The 15,805-nt window shown below is 44.0% G+C and overlaps 2 protein-coding genes across 2 annotated transcripts; both read left to right on the top strand.

Moving 5' to 3' along the window:
• The first annotated feature begins 14 nt into the window (after positions 1-14).
• trmt112 (tRNA methyltransferase activator subunit 11-2) lies at positions 15-4,393 on the top strand. Its single transcript, XM_079507176.1, has 4 exons — positions 15-250; positions 1,806-1,907; positions 3,557-3,649; positions 3,862-4,393. Exons 1-4 carry the CDS (start codon positions 176-178, stop codon positions 3,961-3,963), a joined length of 372 nt encoding a protein of 123 aa, XP_079363302.1. The 5' UTR covers positions 15-175; the 3' UTR covers positions 3,964-4,393.
• Positions 4,394-5,765: 1,372 nt separating this feature from the next.
• tgfb5 (transforming growth factor, beta 5) lies at positions 5,766-15,498 on the top strand. The gene is made up of 7 exons (XM_079500732.1): positions 5,766-6,979; positions 7,507-7,670; positions 8,135-8,267; positions 9,635-9,745; positions 11,309-11,492; positions 13,692-13,845; positions 14,929-15,498. The coding sequence occupies exons 1-7, from the start codon at positions 6,595-6,597 to the stop codon at positions 15,085-15,087; spliced, it is 1,290 nt and encodes a 429-aa protein (XP_079356858.1). The 5' UTR covers positions 5,766-6,594; the 3' UTR covers positions 15,088-15,498.
• Positions 15,499-15,805: the final 307 nt, after the last annotated feature.

The raw sequence follows: 15,805 nt of genomic DNA, 5'->3' as shown, positions 1-15,805 counted from the left end.
CAAAATGTTTCGGGGGAACTTGGAACTGATGCACCATGTCGTACTTCCGGTCCACATGTAAACGCTTTGAGCGTGAATGTTAATGTTGGTGAAATCAGCATCTGTAGTAAAGAGACCGTAAGAAAACGAGTTGAATCGTAGTTAGTATTATATACATTATATAGCTGTTTTAAAGATGAAACTACTGACGCATAACATGTTGACGTCTCACGTGAAAGGAGTCACCAAAGGCTATCCGCTGGTTATCAAGGTAATGTCCCTGGTTGGTTCATTGGTTGATTGAACACTTAACAGTTTGCAAATATAAGGTACAGTGGTACAGATTTATAGAAAAATAATCCCGTCTATTCAATTAATTGAGTTATATCTGCTTTATGATGCTTTTACCTCCTTCTTGATGAATTCCTGTTCTGTTCTTTGGCTATATAGAAGTGTCTATACGTATCTAAATGTATTGATGAATTGAACAAGGTGGACCCTCTTGTAAACAAGTGTAATGCTTTATGGTGTCGTCCACTCACTGTGAGTGACTCACAGTTGACAGTCTTTGTATTGAGTTGTGCTTGAAATGTACTGTAATTCTGCAAACTGTTAATGAATATTTCAATCAATCAATCAATGGAAACAGTGGTTTCATATGTATTATCCAAGTCCCTTTCGGGACCCTTTTTTACTTTTTCTGTATTTGGGACGATGTCCCAAATACAGAAATCTGGGACGACATCCCAAATACAGAAATGGTCAACAATGGTCCCGAAAGGGACTTGGATAATTCATGAGGTTTACTGTTTCCAGATGATGAAGGTAATACGGCTGGCCCATGGTCATCCCATGGTCCTGCCATGGGCCTTGAGATGCAGCATCTCATTTTCAAGGGGGACCCATGAAACGAACAGTTACAGGATACATAAAAACATACAGTACACAGATACAGATAATATACACATATATTACACAGGAATACGAGACTGCTCGCCCCTTTACCAACTCGCCCCGGGCGTACAGCCGGCGGAACAGCGCAGCCTGGTATTCCTAAAGTAATCTAAGTAAATTATGCTTAAACGGTTAAACCTAACCTTATTCCTAACCTCAACCTCAGTAAAACGATGCCTAAACCTAACCCTATTCCTAAACTTAACTCCAGTAAAACAATGCCAAACCCTAAACTTATTTCTAACCTTATTCTCAGTAAAACAAAAGAAAGAATACAAGAACCGCCGCACCGAGCTGTCGGCGTGAGGTCGGCGGAAAGTATCTGGGGCGAGATGGAATTGGGGCGACCTGACCTGTTACCTTACACAGACAGCTCGCTCGCCCATCATCAGCTGTTAAGCAATAGAGGAAAGAAGGAGACAGTGCAGATACATCAGTGTAAAATTAAATGTCATTGCTGGTACATGTCAGTTTAGAAGCATAAACAAGTTGAATCAAGATGTGAATGTAGGAAAGTCCTATAAAGTCGACTGAAGGATGCAATCGATCGAGGAAGAGTGTTCCAATCAAATGGGGCTTTGTAGCAGAAAGACCTCTGTCCAAATGCATAGATGTCTAAGTGGATATGACGAAGTAGACTGGGCCAAGTACTGTTTCAGGTGAGAAGGGCACCTAAAATAATACATTTATAAATTAAGATAAACCATTGTAATTGCCTTCTTGATTTAGGCTGCAGCCTAGATTGGCCAAAATTACATTTTATTCATTAACAAAAATTACATATTGCTGCTTTTAGGTTGCACCCTGAATATAGATTAATATGACAAAATTATAGATGAATGTACGATTCTTCCCCTGTGTTGTGCTCGCAGGCTACAGAGGTGAAGGTGAACGAGGTGGAGTTCAACCCACAGTTTGTCAGTCGTATGATCCCCAAGCTGGAGTGGAGTGCTCTGGTGCAGGCAGCTGGGGAGGTGAGTGGTCATCTTATACTTGGTATATAGAGCCTGGAACTATAAAGTCGATTCCGGAAGCTGTCATCTGTTGGTTTCATCTCTTAGTATTTTTGATAAAGCATCATAAACATTTGACAAGGCAAGGGTAGCACTCGGAGTGACAAGATCCAGGAGTTTTTATTTCTCCATATGCCTTCAAAAACAGAAATAAACGTTTTGCATATCCAGCCTTCGTCAGGGTCCATTGATTGACTGAAATTTGTATTCACAGTACTGTATGTAGAATGGGTACATTTCAAACAAAAGCACGAGGATGAAACCAGAAAAGTATTAAGACTTGTTTACATCAGGGTCCTCCATTTTAAATTCACACTATGAAACAAAGGAAATCATACATACAGTTAAGGAAAGTAAAGAAGAGAACATGTACAGTATGGAGTATGGAGGACGTTTTTACAGGGGCCAGTTTCGAATTGCAGCAGTCCGTATAGGTGCTCTTTGAGAGCTGTTTTGAAAGGGGTCTAGACTCTAGGAATTGCAAATAACCCACAGATGAACGAAAATACATCGCATGGATGCAACTGTGACGTATCCTCAGTGATGTATCCCAAGGTCATCGGGATTTCGGGTCTCGCGAACATCATACCCCTCACTCGGGTGACCCTGGGGTGATCAAGTCCCGACTCACGTCCCAGTAGCTACCCTCAATCAGACCCACCAGGGAAAGACCAGGGCCACACAATCCGTTGGAACCACTCCGGAACTACTATGCCGGGACTGAGAGGTACAATTCTGGCATGTGGAGAGACTAGGCTCTGTGGGTTGCCTCCTGTCCGGGCCCCTCCTACGTCTCACCAGGTCCACTCCTGTTCACACCAGGAGTACAGCGAGGACCTGTGCGTTGCACCAGACTCCCAGCACCAGACACTTCATTCAGGAGTGGTGGATTCTTGAGCCGCAATGGTTCTGCAGGCTCCACCGCTGGGCAACGTAGTACTGCAGGCTCCACTTGCGGCTCGAATGGCCCTCCTAAAGGCCTCATCGAAGGTTTTTGGGCTTCCTCCTCACGGAGGATGCAGGCTGGGGCGCTACCGCTAACCCATACTGCTCCCGGGGTACCGTCTACATTCCGGCTGTCACCCGTCTCTCACAGATAATACATGTTGGTTAAAAACATTTATTTCCATTGTGGTGCTTTCACAAACAAACAAAACAGTGACGACCCATGTGTGTGGCAGTCAAAGATATAATAAATTATAAAAGGTTCACGCAATCACATTGTATAAAATATACCGGTAATTTGCATTTTAAAATGAATCAAAACAGCTTGATTCATACAGGTACCTTCTCCAACAGCCAGATGTTTTTAATTAAAACGTTCTTATAGGTGTTTCTCAGTTGTAAAGTAAGTTCACAACTAATTTGAGAATTTGTTGAGAATTTAATTAAATGTGTATGATTTAATATAGCTGCCACACACATGGGTTGTCACTGTTTTGTTTGTATTTAAAAGATCCCTTTCCAACAAGTATTGAATTTATTAAGAGTAAGACACACACAGAGCTATGCTGGCTCTTGTGAAGATATTCTGTCAAACTCGGTGTCTTACTGGTAGGCATTGTCCAGTATGATTCCTTGCTACAATATGAGGCATTTTCTCTCCACAGCTGGATCAACTACAAGATCTGCCTACTGACCTGATACCAGACTATGAGAAGAATGAAGAGTTCTTGAAGAAAGTCCACAGGGTGCTGCTTGAGGTATGCAGCTCATTCATAATCTACCATTAAAAGATTCACAGCAGCAGTTGTCTTGTCAGGCATTTGGGATGCTTTTGTTTATTACTCTGTGTGGACCTCTAGTGGTGATACAACATAAACACACTACTTCTGATCTGATATCATTCTGTTATCACCAGTTCCTACTTGAAACTCATGTTGAGCTTTGTGTGTGTTTGTACATATGTTTGTAGGTGGAGGTTATCGAGGGTTGTCTGCAGTGCCCCGAGTCTGGACGTGAATTCCCCATTTCCAGAGGGGTCCCCAACATGTTGCTGAACGAGGATGAGGTGTAGAAAGAAGCCCTAATACATGTGTATATATTTAGTTTAGGATTTACTCAAAGGTGGCCCCTTAGCTCTAGTGCACAGTGTATACACATCATCACCAGTTGATACTCCTTGCTCACCTCATTCTTAACCACTAACCAGCAGTCATGATGGGACTGCAGGATTCTTTTTTTTTTAAAGAGGAAAAACGTCTGGACTCTGGTTTTGAGTGTGTATTGTGAGAAAATGCGCTGCCATATTCAATTGTTTGAAGTTAGGATGTCTGAGGCTTTTTGGTGGCCGGCGCTGCTCCTGGGAAAAGGAGAAATGGTGCGTAGTGGAACTACATAATCCCCAGCTCTGTTCTCAATCTGAGTGGTGGTTTTGTTTTCTATTTATCTTTGTGACCAGTGGGGTTTCTTTTATTTTTTATTTTTCAATAAAACAAAACTGTTCACTTGTGGCCTAAATTGTTTATTGGTCATCAATGATATTGATTCACTGTCATAGTATAGCATTTGCATGTGTGTATATATTTTTTAAAGTGTTTGAATTTGCATGAATGAAGGGCAGATTATGACTGAAGTCTGTGAACCCTATCCTTTCAGCTCCACATTCATTCTCCCTCTGGGTTGAGAAAGTGCGGCAGGCCAAATGACGTGGCAGCGGCCCTGCTATATTTGGCCGTGGAGGAAAGAGGCAGAAAAAGCAGTGAGGGTAGAAGTTGTTTTTGAGGAAGTATTTTTGAAGAAAAAAAAGCCACACGTCGCAGTACCCACAGCCAACCACCAGGCTTGTCTTTTCCTTTGATCCAAAAAGCCCCCCGGTCACTCAGCCGTGTGTGTGTGTCTGTGTGGGTGTGTGCGCGCGTGTGTGCACGCGTCAACTGATTGCCAAAGAGTTTAGATCCACGTAGACAAATTAACTTTACGAAGCATAGTCTGTTCTGATTACTTCTGTTCCGCCCTGGCTCTCTGAGATATTGCATGATCAGTCAAGTTGGAACAGGACGCCATTTGTTCCCAGGCAGTGTTATCGTTTTTAGAAACTTTGCCAGGAGAGAGAGACAGTGGGAGAGAAAAGAATCCCTGACCATGGGCCTTGGGGCAGCCTCTTTCTCTCCCCCCCTCTCTCTTTCTCCCTACCTTTTTCCCTTCTACTTACAGCAATTACAGGCCTGCTGCCACGACTATAATAATGGTATAATGGGATGGCAGCAGAGCAGCAATAAAAGCCTCCCCTGACAGATTAACGGTCCTTTCCAACTCCTGAACTGTAATTAACAATGAGACGGGGAAGAACGAAAGAAAGGAAGGACAGAGATTGAAAGCTATAGGCAAGCTAGTTGGAGAGATGTAAAAAAGGAAATGAATTAATCAATTATATGAAAACCCTTAAACCTATATGTAATGGTCATTTTAATGCTACATCCAGGATAGGTCCAGTCCAGAGATCAAAAATAATGAGTATTTATAAGTGTAGACTGTTTGTAATTTTACCTGTCTCAGGCTGTCTGGCTAATTTATTATACACAAATCCGGACCTCACCCATTCTATTCTCTGATGTGGTTTTTCTTTTTTTCTGTGCATGCCTGATATATGCCCTCAGGAACTATTTACCTGTTGAAAGAGGGTGGTGCATTTTTGTGGAAAGTGTGTGTGTGTGTGTGTGTGTGTGTGTGTGTGTGTGCGCGTGCGTGCGCGTGTCCTGGTGAGACGGAGATGCCTTGCCTACATAATGATACACTCCATCACTTTGGTATAGCACCCCACCCGCTACCTCTTGACACACATCCAGTCTCTCTCTCTCTCTCCTATGCACAGACCATTCTTGTCTCAATCTCTTGGAGCTCTGTCTCCCTGGCGCTCTGTGAATCTCTTCATGGAGCAATGGTAGAGTGGAGCTCTTATTCATCCCCGACGCCTCCATGAGACGATTCAGGGAAGAAGAGCGATGGAACTGGAATGCAGTGAAACCGTGGATCTGATTTATTGAAAGGTTTACTTGAGGGGGGTTTAGGTGAACAAGGACTTCTTTCATGAAGCGGTTTCACTTTTGCGACTTGCCTTTTTATGTAGCCTAATTTTTACTGTGCCTGATGTTTATATGAGGGAATTTGAGAAACCCACCATGGGCTTTCCAACATAGATCAACGTTTTTTTCTACACAGTGCTGAGAACTGAAGACTAGGCTACTTTTTATTCAGTTGTAGCAGGGTATGGGAGGATCTCATTGGAGTTGAACTTGGCTAGTCTGACCAGTTTGGTAGGTTATGGACATTTTTTTTGTTCCACTGTCACCGTGATGGGTATCTTACAAGAAAATGGACTGAAACCCGCCTTTCCGATAATTTGATCAAGTTGTATCTGAAGAGGATTTGCGACATGGGCTGAGCCGTCGCTCCCGTTGACATTGCGGTGGATTGTGCTTTTTTTTTTTTTTTTTTTTACTGATTGTCTAAAGACGTCTAACGAAACCTTCTAAGTGAGCAAAGTGCGAATGAGTCGATAGAGCACAGCACACGTAGAGAAGAGGGAGATCACATTTAGAAAACATTAGGGCACGGACCAGCATTGGAACCGTCTGTGCGCACGGGACGCCACGGCCGGGCTCCCAGCGCCCAAACGGAACATCGAGTCGAGCTCTCCTAACTGCGAATGGAGTTTCATCCTACGCCAAGGCACCGGACGATGTGGCTCACCCACCTGGCTCTACTACTGCTCAGGTTGGCCGCCGTGGTCGAGGGGCTCAACACGTGCCACTCCTACAACATGGACGATCAGAAATCCAAGCGCATTCAAGCGGTCCGCGGCCAAATCCTCAGCAAACTCCGCGTCAGCAGTCCGCCGGGGGCCGGCGGCGAGGCCTCGCCGGCGGACCCCGTGCCCCCCGAGGTCATGCTGCTCTACAACAGCACGCGGGAGCTGCTGAAGGAGCGCGCACGGCTGGCCGAGGCTGCGTGCGACCGAGAGAGCAGCGAGGAGGATTATTACGCAAAAGAAGTGCAACGTATTGACATGCTCCCTCCGCGCACAGACAACAGTGAGTCGATGGCTAGCCTGCCCTGCTCTGTATTATGTCTAAATAACGTGCCCATTTTTTGTAACCATCTCAAATACCCCCATATCGTATATCCAGATATATTTCGAGTTTTCGACCGACTTTACGCACGCGTAAAATCTATTAAAAACGACCTTGCCATTTCTGACCAATTGCCCATGCACGCTGGGATATTTCCGAAACTAGGTCCACAAGTAGGCTAGCCTAGTACTTGAACTTCGGAGGCACTTTTGTAACTTATCAATTGCTATGTCTAGACACAGTAGACAGTCAACAACACATAGGCCTACTATAGGCTACCAGTCTACTTTTACGCACACGCTATGCCTTGGCTTTGATCATGCCAATTTGAATTAAATTGTCCAAACACAAACAACATGTGTTTTAAAACCATCATGACAGTGTTTCTGTCCAATAACTTGTTCTCCTCTGAGTTTGTACACAATAAGCCTATAGTAAAATACACATTATCTCGCTAGTCATCCCGTTCTCCACCCTCTCCCCTTCAGACGCAGTGAGCCAAGCGGCCCCCAGTCTTTATTACAGACTAGTCCACTTTGACGTCAGCGGAGTGGACCTAACCAACAGCACCGTGGTCAAGGCCGAGTTCAGGATCTTCAGAGCCCCCAACCCACAGGCCCGGGCTGCAGAGCAGAGAGTGGAGATCTTTCAGGTAGAACACAGCATCCCAGACCTTTTCAAGGAAACATAAGTAGATGTTACTACTTGATGTTATCTCCGCTCACTTCAATAGTCTCTAGGATAGCTCAGAGTAGAGGAGAGAGTATTTTGCTCTTGGATAACTTTTTGTCAATTGCCAATAAAGTATTCTATCTATAGCCTAGTTAGTAGGCCATATATAGGTAGAAGTGAATGGACTAATGAAACGTCCATGTGTGAATACAAATTCCAGAAGACCGATGAAGGAAAAGTATAATTTTTACATTAATTACACAAAGCATTTGTGTAAAATCTGTGTGTGTGTGTGTGTGTGTGTGTGTGTGTGTGTGTGTGTGTGTGTGTGTGTGTGTGTGTGTGTGTGTGTGTGTGTGTGTGTGTGTGTGTGTGTGTGTGTGTGTGTGTGTGTGTGTGTGTGTGTGTGTGTGCGCGCGCGCGCGCGTGTGTACGTTCTTTAAGCTGTTGAGGCCAGATGAAGAGAGCAGCTCCACTCAGCGCTACATTGACTCCCGTACAGTTGAGCCCAGAGCCAAGGGAGCCTGGCTCTCTGTTGAGGTCACAGACGCTGTGAAGGACTGGCTGTCGGATCCAGGTCAGCTTGCATGTCATAACAGCTCATTATCTTATTAGACTGATACCTGATCAACTGAAAATCTCACTGTTATACAAGATCACATCGAGGCACATCTGCTATTTCTGGCCTAGTAGTTACTCTGCAGTCATATCTGCTATTTGAATAACAAAGTATAAAGTATAAAAAAGTATAAAAGTACAACATCTAAAACGACACAGATGCTTTCCCAGTTTTAAAGGGTTATGGGACCACTTCACCCATTTTCAACCCATTTCTGTCTATATACCATCTCATGCTCTGTCTCATTGGCAAGCTATGGACAGTTCAGAAATCTTCCTTCCAGTGACATCGGTATGCAGGTTTGGTCATTTCAAACAAGATTTAAAAGTTGTTTTATTTCTTATGAATGCACCCGGGACCTCGTATCATCAACAAGGCGCATACGTTACCAGGCCCAGGCCCGATAGGCAAACAGCAACGCAGCACCCTATAGCCACCCCCCCACCTGGATGCGTGTCCACGCGCGCCAGCCAGGAGCTATACTTGACTGACTGGGGGAACTCCACAACCAGGCAGGTAATGCGCTGCCACCAATGTAGCCTTGGCCGGGAGGCGAACCCGGGACCTCATATCAACAAGGCGCATACGTTAGCAGTCGGCTAAAGAGCCAGGCCCGATAGGCAAGCAGCAACGCAGCACCCTATAGTGTACAGCCGTACACAATGCCTTCTATATTTCCAGGAAGAGCAAGGCTGTAATGTCTAGAATCTCCATCGATGATGTCATTCTCAACTTCTGAACTGTCCATAGGCCACCAATAAGACTGAGTGACTGAGACTAAAAGAGTGACTAAATGGAAATTGCGCCACCTTATGATGATCATTATTAATGACTATTTATATGAAGATAAAATGAGTGAAGTGCTCCTTAAAACATTCAAGTGATTCGATCCTAATGCTTGGGTGCTTGGTCTCTGTCTCTCCACACCTTCTATTATTTTCTCTGTTTTTGAGGAATTTCTTTCTTTCTTTCTTTCTTTCTTTCTTTCTTTCTTTCTTTCTTTCTTTCTTTCTTTCTTTCTTTCTTTCTTTCTTTGAGAAGTGAAATAATGATGGAGGCTTGCCTTCCCCACTTAACAAAAATCCCTCATTTTAACATTTTAAATATTTATTTGTTTTTGTTTTACTAGTTATTTTGTCTTAATAAAGGTGTTTTTTGTTGTTGTGTGAAAAGCACTATATGCACACTAGATCTCATGTATTTTATATTTTGTTCTTTCTTTCGTTCTTTTTTATTTCTCACATTTAATCTATGTTTTAAAAGTTTTAAAAGTCAACATTCCCTTTGTGATTCTTTTGTTTTTCTTTTTTTTCTCCTATATTCAGAAAAGAACTTGGGCCTGAAGCTTGGGGTCCACTGCCCCTGCTGTACCTTTGTCCCATCCACCAACAACATTGTGCCCAACAAGAGTGAAGAACTAGAGACACTCTTTGCAGGTTGGTATTAGAAAACTGTCCAGGTCGGTTGCTTGTGTTTCCATGGAATATCCCATAATCCATAATCATTAATCATAATCATAGCCAAAATCGTAATGAATACCCCTCCATCAGCTGGGGCGACTGATGGAGGTTAAAGGAACTGGTTGGAATAACGTATTTCCTTCCACGCCCTACATCCAACCAGGGAAACTCCCCCGTCAGGTGATGCACTGAAGGAAGCATGAGGTCAGTCCGTTACTCTCCCCAGGTTGGCAGAGGGAGTCTAGCGCCCATGATTACATTAGATAATTGACACTGGGTGAAAAAACTGGAGTTGTCCAAAATTTGGAGTTGTTGGTGAAGACTATGTTATTCAGAAGGAAGTATACATTACTTTGGATATTGTCCATTTCGCACATAAACCTTGTATCTCCATATGTTATATTTTTGGTTTTCATAAATTACTTCTTGTGACTTGTGACCAAATAATAACTACATTTGATCAATCGATTGGATAAGGTTTCCGCCTGACAGAAACAATATTGATGTAGGTCTATTAGCTGTGTTGAGCTGATACTGAATGTTCAGCTGTTGAGGTTCTGTGTATGATGTCATTCTTGCTCCAATAGCACAAGATTTCAACACAAAATAACTATCCATAAAAAAATATCGACCCAGAGACCTACAGTAATCACTGGATAAGCATAACAGAAGAGATATTACTCAAACTCCATTACACCCATGAGCTGTTAATGATATTCTGTGTATGACACTTAACTTAAGTGCTCATTTCCGCAAGAGTTGCACTCTTCAAAATCAATTTGTTTTGGCATTCAATGTAAAATCAAATATATACTTCATTCATGATGGAGTCGCTCAGCAAAAAATAACCGAATTTGAATCTAACAATGAATCAGCTGTTTTCAGAGTGTGACTCATCGTGAGTTTAAATTCAGTTTTAGAAAGGCTAATCTGTAAAAAGACAGGCTCATCTGTGTTTTATAAAGTGAGCTTGGATACTTTGGTTAATGAATGACATTGCTGTGCTTGATGCAAAATATTATATCTGTTTAAAGAGATGTCTCATCCATGTATACCCATATCTTGTTTAATAAGTAAGCCTTGCAGAGCCATGAGGCCCATAGGGCAGGAGCCTATCTCCTGTTTCTAGTAGTATGTCGCAGGGATTTACCCCAATCCAACCTAGAGGCGTATATTTTCTGTTCACGTTTAAAAAATATATTACCTTCAAAAACTGTGAGCACAAATTATCTGATGCACGTAGTATCAGGTTTACTTGATGTAAAGGAAAAATACAGGTGATACAAGATGTCTTAGTATGGTTACAACTTAAGGTGTGGTAGAAAAAATATGTGCTCTCTCTACTTACACTTCACTGCTTCAATGAAAGCACAGTTTATGTATCGGTCTCTCCAGACAGAGTGCCGGTTTTCGTTTGCAGCTTCACTCTGCGCACCGTTTCACTGGAGTCAGTTATGGTTTGGATGTACGCAACCCACTTGTTTTTAAACTCTGTTACCCCCCCCCCCCCCCCATCCCATTCCTCCATGTCACACACAGGTGTGGACGATGACAAGCTTCGTGAGTTAAAGAAGCCAGGTCAGGTTAAGGGCCAGGCGGACTTCAGCACCAAGACTCCCCACCTCATCCTCACACTGCTGCCCAGCGACAGAATGGATAACAATGAAGCCAAGAAGAACCGCAAGAAAAGGGCAGCTGCCACAGATGCAAGTACCTGCTCCCGGTATGCTGGGCATGCTGCTCTCTCACACACACATAGGGCGCAAGCACATTGTCACGTCAAAAAGCGCCTAGACCATGCGTCTCTTCCGGGTTTTTAAACAGCTGGTGGATGGAAATAATGCTCGTGTGCGGCTTTCGACTTAGCGTAGCGTCGGCAAAAACACGGAAGTTGAAGTTGAAGCCATGTGTGAGCGTCATTTCTTGCCGCCTCTTGGTGGTATATATATACACTGGTGGAAAAAGTACTCAAATGTTTTACTTAAGCAAAGGTATCAATATTGCAACATAGAAATACTATACTATAATGTGCTTGAGTAAAAGTACAAAAGTATTGGCATCGAAATGCACATAAAGTACCAAAGGTAAAAGTACTCATATTGGAGAATGTCCCATTTCACAAAATCATATAAATATAGCCGATCTACAAGCTCACAATTCGTCGCATCGCGACGAATAGCCGAAATATATAGGGCTGAGGTAGTTAGTGTTTTTTTTGTTTTTTTCCTTAATTTTTATCCCACGATTTTGCAACCCATTCTTTCACCCAGTGTCAATTATTGAATGTAATCCTGGGCGCTACACTTCCTCTGCCAACCTGGGGGGGGCAGCGGACTGACCTCATGCTTCCTTCTATGCATGAGGAGTCCAAGCTGCTTCTTATCACCTGACAGGGGGGAGTTTCCCCGGCCGGACGTAGCGCGTGGAAGGAACACGTTATTCCGACCAGTTCCTTTCCCCTCCATCAGGCGCCCCGGCTGGCCAGGGGGGGGGGGGGGGGTAGTTTAGAGACCAGGATTACTGCATGTTTTTTGTGAGGGTACCTACACTAGGGGACACAGGGAGAACATGCAAACTCCACACAGAAAGGCCCTTTTGCCAACCCTGCCTCGGGTATGGGCACTGATGACGTGGAGGAGAGAACACGCCCACAGCGTCCCCAACGGGAATCGAACCCAGGCCAGGACCTTCTAGCTGTGAGGCGACAGCACTCAGTATTTAGTGTGTTTTGTAATATTAATCTAAATCTACAAAGTAACTGGTAACTAAAGTTTTCAAATAATTGTAGTGAAGTAAAAGTACAATATTTGCCTCTGAGATATAGTGGAGTAGAAGTAAAAGTACTGAAAATTGGAAATACTCCAGTAAATATTTAAAATATCTCAAAGTACACATACTTTACACCACTGCATACATACAGTACACATTACATGCAGATAATGTGTGTGCGTGTGTGTGGGTGCGTGTGGGTATAATTTTGTTAATTAAAAACTTAAAGGCATTCTAGTCAGTGATGTTGGGTTCGTTATATAATTCTGAGTTCCAGTTGTGTAAGACAATGATTTTCTCTGGGAACGAATTCTTCCAGACCCAAATGTGGTTTTGTTGGCTTTTGCACAGCAAGACTAACAAAGGTTCCTATGTGTTTAGACTGGCTAGTCTACTGTGTTTTATTTAGACTAGCGTACCTGGCGATGAAAAACTCTGGCAACCTCACACAGTCATTAACCACTTAAAACCCTATAAATTCTGTTGTATGTCAAATAGCGGAAAATATGCCTGATATTTTCACACAATATTTGCAGATGTTCGCAGAAGGTTCACCTATTTCCCCCAAACAATAATAATAGTAATATCTGGGACCTCTATAGCGCTTTTCATAGTACTCAAAGACGCTTCTAGTCATTGACGTTTGCCTGCTGCCCAGAATAGGGACACATTCATGTGATTCCCGTATGATACCAGCTCATCCAGAATAATTTGGTAATCCATTGTGATCCTAGTGTGACCCATCGATTCGACTTGATTGGTTCCAATTCTTCATTCAAAACAAAGTAAAGTAGTAAGTAAGCCTTGCCGAGCCATGAGGCCCATAGGGCAGGAGCGTATCTCCTGTTTCTGTAGCGTGAGGAAGCTTGATGTACAAGTACATCCCCTCGACATGATGCTAGGACTTACCCCCAATCCCCCATCGCAGGAAGGCACTGGTGTCCCATTGTTACTGAACAATGGGACACCAGTGCCTTCCTGCGATGGGGGATTGGGGGTAAGACTGGGAGGTATGGTATGACCCGGCCCGGGGATCGAACCCCAACCTCCCAGTCTCAGGGCGGACACTCTAACCACAAGGCCCTCAGACTTGCAGCTGGTACAGGCCCCCGTCAGACTCTCACACTGTATGTTGTCTCTGTCTTTGTCTCAGTAACAATGACCAGGGCTGCTGCCTACGATCGCTCTACATTGACTTCCGACGGGACCTTAACTGGAAATGGATCCACGAACCCAAAGGCTACAAAGCCAACTTCTGCGCTGGCAGTTGCCCTTACCTCTGGAGCGCCGACAACCACTACAACATGGTGAGCCGTTTACTGTAGCGTGTGGTGTGATGAGTCAGATATTGTGTAATATCTTGGTATTGCGTGTTGTGACTGGCTGCTACCCTTCTTGTATAAGCCCACAGGAGCACGGAATAGCTTCCAAACAAAGACAAATCTATTTTAACTGCTTCAGGGCTCTACCTTGTAGAGCATTCCAGTTGTATTCTTGCCCGTTGCATTCCGCCTAAGGTTCGCATTTCATGTATAATTGACTGGTACATCATTAATTACTATGACAAAAGTCACAAGTGGTGTTCATCAACTATTATAGTCTTAACAGCCAGAAAGAAATAAATGTATAAAGAACATTACATAACCAACCTCATCAACACTATAAAATATAAATGATCAGCTATATCAAAGTACTTTCCCACATTCTCTGGGGAAAGTCTGTTCTTCAGGTAAAAGAGTTTTTGACATGTAGGAGATGTGTTCCTTTAAGAGGCTTGTACATTGTTTGTGGTGGCTGTACACCATGGTTAGTCGAGGTTGGTTAACCCCACGGTCATAAATGTGCTGTCACCTCCACACTGTTGCTTTATTATGGCTTTACAACGGAACAGATATTGTAGGCTTATGGAAACATGGTCAGTTTTTACCTCACAACCCCAGGCTTGGCCATTGGCCCTCTGAAGCCGCACGCACGCACGCACGCACGCACGCACGCACGCACGCACGCACGCACGCACGCACGCACGCACGCACGCACGCACGCACGCACGCACGCACGCACGCACGCACGCACGCACGCACGCACGCACGCACGCACGCACGCACGCACGCACGCACGCACGCACGCACGCACGCACGCACACACACACACACACACACACACACACACACATTTTGACGATTATTGATCCGTGTCAGGAAATTCTGGTGTCATAGCAGCAACAGCAGTAAGCATGAAACACAGGCTATATGCGAGTAGAAGTAGGGAGGGGCTCCCAGAGAACATTAGCTGGCATCAGTGGTGACACTTTTCAATTGATGCATTCATTAATTCATTACTTTAATGATGATTAGCATTTTTAACACATTTCCCTTTTTCTCCAACATCAGATTCTGCCCCTTTACAACAAGTTGAACCCAGAAGCCTCGGTGTCACCCTGCTGTGTACCCCAGGACTTGGAGCCCCTGACCATTGTCTACTTCATGGGCCGCACGCCGCGCGTTGAACAACTCTCCAACATGGTCGTCAAATCCTGCAAGTGCCGCTAAGGGAGGGGCAGGATGGGAGGGAGGGAGGGAGGTGGAAGTAAGGTGAGGAAAGGAAAGCGGAGGAGGGGAAGGCTTATAGAGGAACCAAACAGCATAACGCCAGCAGAAATTCTCTCTGGAGGAAAAAAGAGAGAGAGGACAGATGGACCCTTTGTCAGTTCACCTTCGTTACTTGATCGCCTTCAGCAAACTTGGGACGTTATATTTTTTTACACTACCAGAGTCAGATATCAGGTTTATATTCTCACTCTTTACAGGCAGGGAAACTTTCTGAAAAAATTTATCTCTCATGATCATACTCATAAAATACCCAGAAGTTTACATTGTGTTGGAGCCCACTGTAAATATGACATTCAGTAGCATAGTTGTACACTTGTATGCAGATATTAAAGGTGTTTGGATTGAACCACATTTTGTCTGCCTGCTGTATTGCATTTTTTCCTTTGACTGAGATTCTCTAATTCCACCACCTTACACATATTCCCATCTGGTGAAAAACTAGAACTGCAGTCTGATGCATTATAGTAGTGTTTGTTTGTTTGAGGTTTATGGCGTCGATAGGGAGGCGTTGATGTTGAAAGGTTTGCAAGAAGCTCTGTGGGTGAGAGAGTTAGGCAAGAGAGAGAGACGGAGAGAGAGATGGAGAAGGAAGCAGAAAGGGAAAAGAGAGAGGAGTTGTGTCCAGGCAGCTAGGGGCCCCTGCCAGCCCTCTGCGGTC

The sequence above is a fragment of the Electrona antarctica genome (assembly GCF_951216825.1).
Source record: "Electrona antarctica genome assembly, chromosome: 1".
Lineage (NCBI taxonomy): Eukaryota > Metazoa > Chordata > Actinopteri > Myctophiformes > Myctophidae > Electrona > Electrona antarctica.
The sequence above is the reverse complement of the archived record's forward strand: the minus strand, read 5'-3'. Positions and strand labels throughout refer to the sequence as shown.